Source organism: Notamacropus eugenii, chromosome 1 (assembly GCF_028372415.1).
Source record: "Notamacropus eugenii isolate mMacEug1 chromosome 1, mMacEug1.pri_v2, whole genome shotgun sequence".
Lineage (NCBI taxonomy): Eukaryota > Metazoa > Chordata > Mammalia > Diprotodontia > Macropodidae > Notamacropus > Notamacropus eugenii.
The window spans coordinates 9,101,843-9,110,759 of NC_092872.1; the positions used below are offsets into that span (position 1 = coordinate 9,101,843).

At 42.9% G+C, this 8,917-nt stretch overlaps 1 protein-coding gene across 5 annotated transcripts; it reads right to left on the bottom strand.

Annotated features, from left to right (window-relative positions):
• Positions 1 to 1,607: 1,607 nt before the first annotated feature.
• Positions 1,608 to 6,346, bottom strand: LOC140533145 (uncharacterized). Of its 5 annotated transcripts, XM_072652526.1 has the most exons (3): positions 6,250 to 6,346; positions 5,463 to 5,626; positions 1,608 to 3,167 (listed from the first exon to the last, which is right to left on the bottom strand). In XM_072652526.1, the coding sequence occupies exon 3, from the start codon at positions 2,721 to 2,723 to the stop codon at positions 2,031 to 2,033; it is 693 nt and encodes a 230-aa protein (XP_072508627.1). In that variant the 5' UTR covers positions 2,724 to 3,167; positions 5,463 to 5,626; positions 6,250 to 6,346; the 3' UTR covers positions 1,608 to 2,030. The 5 variants fall into 5 exon arrangements, with proteins under 5 accessions (XP_072508627.1, XP_072508620.1, XP_072508647.1 ...); XM_072652519.1 differs by lacking the exon at positions 5,463 to 5,626 and having other exon boundaries at positions 6,250 to 6,340; XM_072652546.1 differs by lacking the exon at positions 5,463 to 5,626 and having other exon boundaries at positions 5,901 to 6,300.
• Positions 6,347 to 8,917: the final 2,571 nt, after the last annotated feature.

The following is an 8,917-nucleotide window of genomic DNA, read 5'->3' on the forward strand; positions in this document are numbered from 1 at the left end:
TGTAGGCCCTCACCACCTCACACCTGGCCCATTACAAGAGCCTGCAATGATTGGTCTCCTTGCCTGAATTTTGTTCCTGCTCTAGTCCAATCTCCACTCAGCTGTCAAACTTATCTTCTTAAAGTTTAGGTCTGATCACATTGTACCCCTATTGAATAAACTTCCATGACTCCTTATCAGCTCCAGAATCAAAGGGAAAAACCCTTTGGCATTCAAAGCCCTTCATAAGCTGGCTCCTACCTCTCCAGTCTTCTTTCACTTTATTTCCCAAAGGTTCTACTTGAGGCCAATGACACTGGTCTGCTTACTGTTCCTCAAACAAGAAACCCATCTCCTCAGCTCTGGGCATTTTCATGGGTTGTCTCCAATGACTGGAATTCTCTCCTTCTTCATCTCTACCTCTTGGCTTCCTTCAAGCTTCAACCAAGTCCCCAGTGCTTACTTAGCACAGTGCCCGGCACAAAGCAGAAGCTTAATTAGTGCTTGTTGATTTGCCCCTACCCTCTTCCAAACTCTCCTATGACTGCTCAGGGCACCACCACCATCCCAGTCAGCCAGGCTTACAACTTATTACCTCTCATTTCGCACACAGAATCATGTTTAGCATAGAAAGCCCTCCACAACCTGTGCCCTTTCTACTTTACTATCCTCCATGGATACTACCACTCAGTTACACAGGGCTGCTTGAGGTTCTTTGCATGGGACATTCCCTATCCACAGTCTATCATTTAAACGTTCTGCTTCCCCTGACTTCCAGTACTTACCTTCCCTGACTTCAACATTCAGCTCAAATCCTACTTTCTGGAAAATGGTCCCCTAGCTCTTAGTGCCTTCCCTTCCACCTACTTTATACAGAGCTTACATATACATAGTTAAAGGCTTTATGCTCCCATCAGAATGTGAACTCCTTGAAAGACAGGAAATATTTTTCTTTGAATCCCAGGCATTTAATACAGTGCCTACATACGGCAAGTGCTTAATAAATGCCTGTTGACTGATTCTGAAGGAGAGCACTTCAGTAATGAGGCACAAAACTAACTGGAGTGGGAAGTGGTTAGAGATAAGGTACACACGATAGCTACTGTAACAATTCATGAATAATGAACATTCACCAAGATTTGGTGACTAATGATTGCACAAAGTTGTTAAGATATGTCAAAAATGACATAAATCTTACAAATGTGAGACTGGGAAGATGGTAGCAAGAACAGGGTAAGGAGACTGGTTTTGCAGAAGGGCAATTAGACAGATGAAAATTGCTAAATATAAAGCTAATGTAACCATGACAACACTGGATTTCATCAGACCATTTATCAATTATGTGGTCCTGGGCAAGTCATTTCATTTTGCTGAACCTTACCTTCCCTCATACACAAAATGAGGGGTTAGACTAATTGGAAAGTCTACAAATGTCCTTTTAGCTCTAACAAAAAAGTGAATTTTGTGAAGGAGAGAGTGACTGTGTTTGGTGATGTCTCCTCTGATGGTTTCCAAAGAGTTAAACATACATACACTCATAGGTTCATGGATCAATTTCACATTTTTTTTAAAGGACAACTTTTCAGACACTAATCATCAGAAAACTATATTTCCAGCACAATCTAGAAAAGGGTTCAACTTGGATTTTTTTATTGCTTGATTCAGGTACTCCTCCCCTAATCAGGGTGAATCAAAAAACTTATTTGGTTATGAATTAACAATTACTTGTCACACTTAAAAAGCAACTAATAAATTAAAGTCTTCATTTTATTTTCAAAATGGGAGATCACTGAGTACCTAGCCTCAGTGGTTAAAATCTAACTTAGGGTACATACTTTTGATGTAAAAACAACTGAAATGCAATCACAAATCAACATACAAGTGGAAAGTCATATGTTTTCCCCTTGCAGTCATACATAAGTGCTGTTTGGAGCTATCTATGATTTCTTGCTGAGTTTTAGTCGTGAGCAAAGGTAGACATTCGTGAAATGGCTAATCTGAGTACAGGCTGTGGCTGCAGAACAAGGAATCAATATGAATGCTTGATCCCATTAACACTGGGCTCTAACCAATGGAGGAATCTGGTGTTTCTTTCGGGAATGAGTTGCTTGATGGAGAATTAGATGTGAATTCTGACTAAAGGCTTTCCCACACTCCTTGCATTGATAGGGTTTTTCCCCAGTATGGATTCTCTGATGTACAATGAGGTATGAGCTGCAACTGAAAGCTTTCCCACACTCATTACACTCATATGGTTTCTCCCCTGTGTGGATTCTCTGATGTACAGTGAGACCTGAACTCCGACGGAAGGCTTTCCCACATTCATCACATTCATAAGATTTCTCCCCAGTGTGAATTCCCTGATGTACAATCAGATTTGAGCTCTGACTAAAGGTTTTCCCACACTCATTACATTCATAGGGCTTCTCCCCAGTATGGATTCTCTGATGTCGAATAAGGTGGGATCTCTGACTAAAGCTTTTCCCACACTCATTACAAAGAAAAGGTTTCTCCCCAGTATGGATTCTTTGATGCACAGTAAGGTTTGCACTCTGACTAAAGGTTTTTCCACATTCTTTACAGGCATAGGGTCTGTCTGCAATGTGGATTTTTTGCTGTGAAATGAAATGTGAACTCTGACAAAAGCTTTTCCCGGACTGTTTATATTTCTGGCTTCTTTCTTTGACAGAGTTTTTCTTGACTTTGACTGCCATTTGCCTGAAACCTCTCCTTTCTCTCTTCATTGTCTCTGTTTTAGGGTTTCCCCACTGCCTCTCTAAACTCTCACCTTCTCTGAAACTGGATCCTTACAGCAAGAGTCTTTGCAATCTGAGGTTATAATGTGTGTGCTTCTTTTTCTTCTAAAATTTTTGATTTGAAGTTATCTCCTGGCTCATTCTGATGTGAATTCTCTAAAATGAAATAAATTCTTCATATTTCTGACTCCTCTCCTGAAGGAATTTGCTTGTCCTTCACTCTCATTTGCCTTAAGTCTCTTTTTCTTCTCCTCAGTCTCTCCCTTGCAGTGTTGTTTCCCTCCTGAATTTTAAACTTCCATCTTCTTCAGAGGTCTTCCAAACTCAAGTTTCTGGGAACTGTTCCCTTCCAGAATACTCCTCATGTAGTCCTGTGTAATTGTGCTTCTTCAGAAATTCCTTGTTATGAAATCTTAAACTTGGTTTCACCATCTGACAAGAGACATAGACATGTATAAATCACATATTCTTTATGCTAAAAAGGGGGGGAAAACCCTCTTCAGTTGACACAAAGTATGTACTAGAAGTACAAGACTTAAAATTTTGCATGACTGAAAAATGACTTCCTATTATGGCAGTGAAAGAAGCAGGGAATGATAAAAGACAGGGAGACACTAATGGAAGCCACAGCCAGACTGAGATTAAAATATCTCATGATTTCCCAACATGAAATTCTGCTGCATTCTAAAGATAGCCTTGCCATTTTGCAACCAGCTGTCAGGACTGTGCCTCTGGCTCATACCTTCCTCACCCATGGTCAACTATTTCTAAGCCAAGTGGTGCAATAGCAATAGTTGCCTCTTACAAATAGGGCTGCTCTGTTTGGGAAAACAATGCAAGTGAGGGGCACTTAAGAAACACTGTATTCTCTTACTAGGAATTAGGGCTATGGAGAACCAGGAAAAATACTCAAGAAAAGTAAGGGAAAAAAGTAATTCCTTCTTTTCCCACACCCCACAATTAGGAAAAAAAATGGGAAATAGGACACTTTTTATGTGTCTTCAAAGCTATAAAAATAAGATGGATACTATATAACAGAGTTCTTTAGCAAAAATGTTTACAAAACAGTGCTAAAAGAAGATGTTGTAGATGTGTTAGTTTCCCTCAGTCTTTCCATCTTATTTCCCCTACACTGATTTTTCCCATGGCTTCAATCTTTTTGGTAATTTTATATCTCCATCAGTCCTTTGAAAGCAACGCAAAAATCTCAGTGAAACAGGCAATAAAAGGAAGAAGACATGGTGGCTGGAAAGAAAAGATGAGGAACTTTAACAACATTCTCAGCCCTGTTGTGTTCTCCCAAGTCTTAAATCCGTTCAGTCACAGTAATTGGCAGCAAAAAGACATGATTTCTCTAGGTCCAGATCCTACAGTAAGAAATATCTCACATCAAGCTCTCTCTCATCATTGCTAAACTGGAACACTTTTTCTCTGTTCCTTTCCTTCCTTTCTCCTGTTCTTGACCCATTTTTGGTCTACCTCCTCTCATATTTTTTCACACTTTCTTTTCTATTCTCTTTTCACCTTCCCTTTTGTCTCTACTTCTTTTTTAATTTTTTTCTTTTTCTACTCTTTCTTCTTTTGTTTTTATTATTCTCCTCCCTCTTTTTTCTACTCCATGCACCTAACACCTCCCTCTCCCCATTGCCACCTCTTTTCTATAACTGCTTGGTGCCCACTCACAGACACACAAGTCATTACTGTTTATGGGTTTCTAGGGGATACCTCCAATTTAGGTAGGACAGAATCTGGAGATCCTGAGATAAACTACCTGACATGGGGAATGAAATTTGACTCCATGTGTTAAAAGAATAAAGACAGAGAATACTCCCTTGAAACTGAATTTAAATCTCAAAGGAAAAGTAACAGAGACTATCCCCAAAAGTCCAGGATAAGGAAACAGTGTGGAGAAAAAAAAAAGGAAAGATTTGCAAAAACTGTATCCTCATATAAAAACCATAGAAATTAAATGATCTACCTACTATCACATGGCAAGTTAGTTACCAGAGCTGAGAGAAAACCTGAAGTCTCTTCACACAATGACTCATGTTGGCAGACTTTCAGAGACTTCTGGTTTAGGTTCCAAAGACCACACCCTTCATTCTCTTGACTCCACTAAACATCTACTGAAGTATTAAGTAAGACAAATTGTCCTGAGATGTGACTTGTTTCTAAACATCTGTAAAAGAGTAGGGCTAAAGAATGGGAAAGAAAATTCAAAAAACAGTTCTGTCTCTTAAGTCAGACATGGCTAGGGAATGAAAGTCCAACCAAAAAGATTTGGCTTAATTTCCCTCTTTCTAGAATAACATAACAGACGTAGGCTTATTCCCTCAGGTTAACATCAATCAACTAAAAATATTCATTGGAAGAACCTATCAAAAAAAGGATCTCTATCCAGCTTTTCACACTTTTCCCTCAAATCCTTCCTAACTGTCTCAATAAAGGAAAGCGGGCCATTATTTCTTGTAAGCAACTAGTTACAAAGAGGCAAATTAAAGCTTGAAATGAGAAAACTTCCTAAGAGAGCTATCCAAAAATGGAACAGGCTGCTTTGGGAAGCAGCGGTTTCTTCCTCATCGGAGGTCTTCAAGCCATAAGGAATATATTTTTATAAAACTTTAAGGTGTAAAAAGTTATAGAGCTTATTAGATAGGTCAATAAATTTCATTGCTGAGACTTCAACCACATCTTCTGATGCTTTTTCAACTCTCCCACGCTTCCAACCTGAAAACTGCCTGCAAGTACGAGTCCAGCTCCCAGGTCTTTAAATGGACAAAAGACATTTCCTTATTCACAGAAGAAGTGCCTTCAAGCTCCAGTTCTGACACATCACTAACAGGATAAACCCAGGCAAGCTGCTTCTCTTTTCCAGGCCCAGGTTATTTTACCTGTAATAGGGGAATAAAGTTCCTTAGAACTATGTCAGAGTTGTCTTGAGGAAACATCTGGTTAAACATTAAATGAACTGTCAGTTCACAAAATCCCTCTTCTTCCTTCCCAATACACTACTACAGGAAGCTGTAAACTTGGCCCAATAGGTCAGACCCACGAGCATTTAACAGGCATTAGTGATGGGGATGGAAAGAAAAGCCAAGAAAAGCAGACCTGCCCTAAAGGAGCTCAGGGGACGAGCAGTGAGGTTTTCGTCCGCCCCGCCCCCACCTGCCAGGACGTTTTATACACAGCAGGCGCTTGATAAATGTCGCTGATGTGGGTGACCTCGTGCTTCTCCCTCCATCTGCTAAAGGAGATGGTCAGACGAGCGTACAAAGTTCACTTTGAACGACAGTCCAGGTGCTGAGCGGGCCTAGCTCTGCCGTTCATTCGGACCGAACATCGCTCCAGAACGAGGGGGTGAAGCAGAGACAACCCCGGGGGGAGCCCCGACCCCCGCCAGGCCAAGGACGGGAGGCCCCGCTCAGGCAGCCCCTGCTGCTCCCCTCCGGGCTTCGCTCTGAGCCCAGGCTGAGGGACTCGGGGGTCCGCGGCCTCGGAGCCCAGACCTACTCACCAGCTCAGAGGACAGGAAGGAACGAGGCCCTCGGGCGGGGAACCGCCGCGGCGCAGACTCAGTAAAGCCTCTCCAAGACCTTGTGGAGGAACTTGGGGGGGGGCACCCGGAAGTGAATCTTTGCGTCACTTCCGCAAACCCGCCGTCTTTCTAGAGTCCCGTCCTCTCTAGGCGATCCGGATGTTCTTCGTCTCTATGGTAAGGGGCGTAGGAGGACCTCGGGCTCCCAGGCTTGGGAACCAATCAGCGGCTCCGAAGCCTGGGCTTGGCTCGGCCGCGAGAGAAAGGGACGGCCGGGCTGGGCAGTGTGGGGCGGGAGGCCGTCCTGCCCTTTACCAGGGTGTGCAGCGCCACCCCTCGTTGGACGGGGAGTGCGGAGCGCCCCGGAACCGATCATATTGGCTGAAAGGACGTTGTTATGAACTGGAAATCCAAATGGCGACTTCGGCCTTCTCCCTTTTCCTGGATTTCGTCCAGAAGCCGGGTCCTGCTCCAGCCTTCCAGGCGGGCGTGTCCGACGGGGTTCCTGGGCCAGCAAGAACCCGGGGGCCGCCCCCGCCCAGGCCGTACGGGCCAGGACGCCTCGGGCCCGCTGGCCAAGCCTGGGCCGCTCCCCGGAGCCCTACCCTAGAACGCGCAGGGGGCAGCGGCACTCCGTAGAGGCCCTGCCGCCGGGCGGGCTCTGCCCGAAGCGCCGGGCCGCGGAGGTGCCCGGAAGCCGCGGCCAAACCGAGGGGGCAGCGCGGGAGCGGCGACGTACAAACGGTCTATACGGGACGAGGCGGAGATGGCCCAGCGTTGCGGGGCTGGGGAGCGGCGGCCTGCGGAGGGCGAGGCTTCAGCCGGGCCTCGGAGGGGCGGGAGCCAGAGAGGAGGGAGAGCCTCGGAGCTGGAAAGGGGGGGTGGGAGGGGTGCCAGCAGTGACGTCAGCTCAGTGACTCTGCTTTCAAGTTTGTTCATCTCTCCTTTGATTTCCAAGAGTTTGGTTTCCATGTTTCACTGGAGCTCTGGGTTTTTTTCCCCAAGTTTTGCTCTTTCTGTCTTTTACTGGTATGAATGTTTAGAGATACACGTTTCCCCTAAATATTATTTGGGCCACATCCCACAAACTTTTACATGTTGTCTCATTGTTGTCCTTATCTTTTAGGATATTGATTTGATTATTTTTTGGCGCCCTAATTCCTTAGAATTAGATTATTTCGTTTCCAATTAATTTTTAATCTGTGCTTCGAGTCATTTATTGAATGTAATTTTTATTGCATATTTGTTATTTTATAATAATATGTATTTATATTTTTATTATATTTGATATTTATTTTTGTCCTAAAAGGGTACATTTAATATTTTTGCTTTTCTGCATTTTTTGTAACATTTTTTTTGCTCTAATTTATGGTCAATATATTAAAGGTGACACATATTAGCTGAGAAAAGGTATACTCTTTAATATTCCCATTCAATATTTCCTGGATGTCTACATCTAAAGTTTTCTAAAATTCTATTCATCTCCTTAACTTCTTTCCGAAGGTAAAATCAACAAATCTTGGCAACAGATTGAATCCAGGGAGTGAGAGAGAGTAAGGAGATAAGGATGACACTTAGGTTGCTTTCCTGAGGGGTCCTAAGAAGTAATAGAGCACTTTGAAAGAGGGGACATTTTAGGGAGAAAGACAATGAGTTCAGTTTTGGACATGGCAAATTTAAGATGTATACAAGATATCTAGGTTGAAATGTCCAGTAGGCAGTTGGAGATGAAAAATTGGAGGTTCACACAGATGGTGTAGTTGGATAACTAGATTTAAAAATCATCAACAAGAGATAATAATTGAATCTGTGGAAGCTGAGGAGATCACCAAGTGAAATAGTATAGAGAAAAAAGAGAAGAGTGTCCAGAACAGAGCCCCGTGGAACACTTAAGGTTAGCATGATTAGCAAGTGTGACCTGGATGAAGAGCCAGCAAAGGAAGCTGAGAAGAAGCAGTCAGATAGGTAAGAAGAAGTGTTATAAAATCTACTAAGCAGATATTGTATCAAGATGTTGATCAACAGTGCCAAAGGCTACAGGAAGGTTAAAGAGGAGAATTGAGGAAAGGCCATTATTAATTTGGCAATTAAGAGATTATTAGTAACCGTGGAGAAAACAATTAAGGTTGAGTGAGGAGGTCAGAAGCCAGATTGCAGAGACTTAAGTAGAGAGTGAGAGGAAAGGAAGTAGTAGTGTCTCTGATAGATGGCCTTTCCAAGGAATTTAGACACAAAAGGAAGGAGAGATATGGGATAATATCTAAGTGAGGTAGACAGATCAAATAAGTTTTTTGAAAAAGGAGGAGGCATGAATATATTCATTGGCAGTAGGTAAGGAGCCAATAACATGAAAAGACTGAAAAAGTGAGAGAGAAGGGATAACAGAGGGGATATTCTGTTGGAAAAGATGGGATGAAATAATATCACTTGTGCACATAGAAGGGTCTGTCTTGGCAAAAAATAAGATAAAACCACCTCTTCATGGGAGATATGAGTAGGAGATATCTGGGTAATTTGAGGAGAGAAAAAAGGGAAAGGGGGACCTCTTGGTTAATATCCTTAATTTTTTCGAATATGAGGCAAGGTTCTCAGCTGAAAGGGGGTGACAGGAAGTCATGGGAGGATTGAGGAATGATGAAAAAGTCTG

Coding starts and splice junctions, on each gene's coding strand:
- LOC140533145 (XM_072652526.1), bottom strand. CDS start 2,723: ATGAAGAGAGAAAGGAGAGGTTTCAGGCAAATGGCAGTCAAAGTCAAG.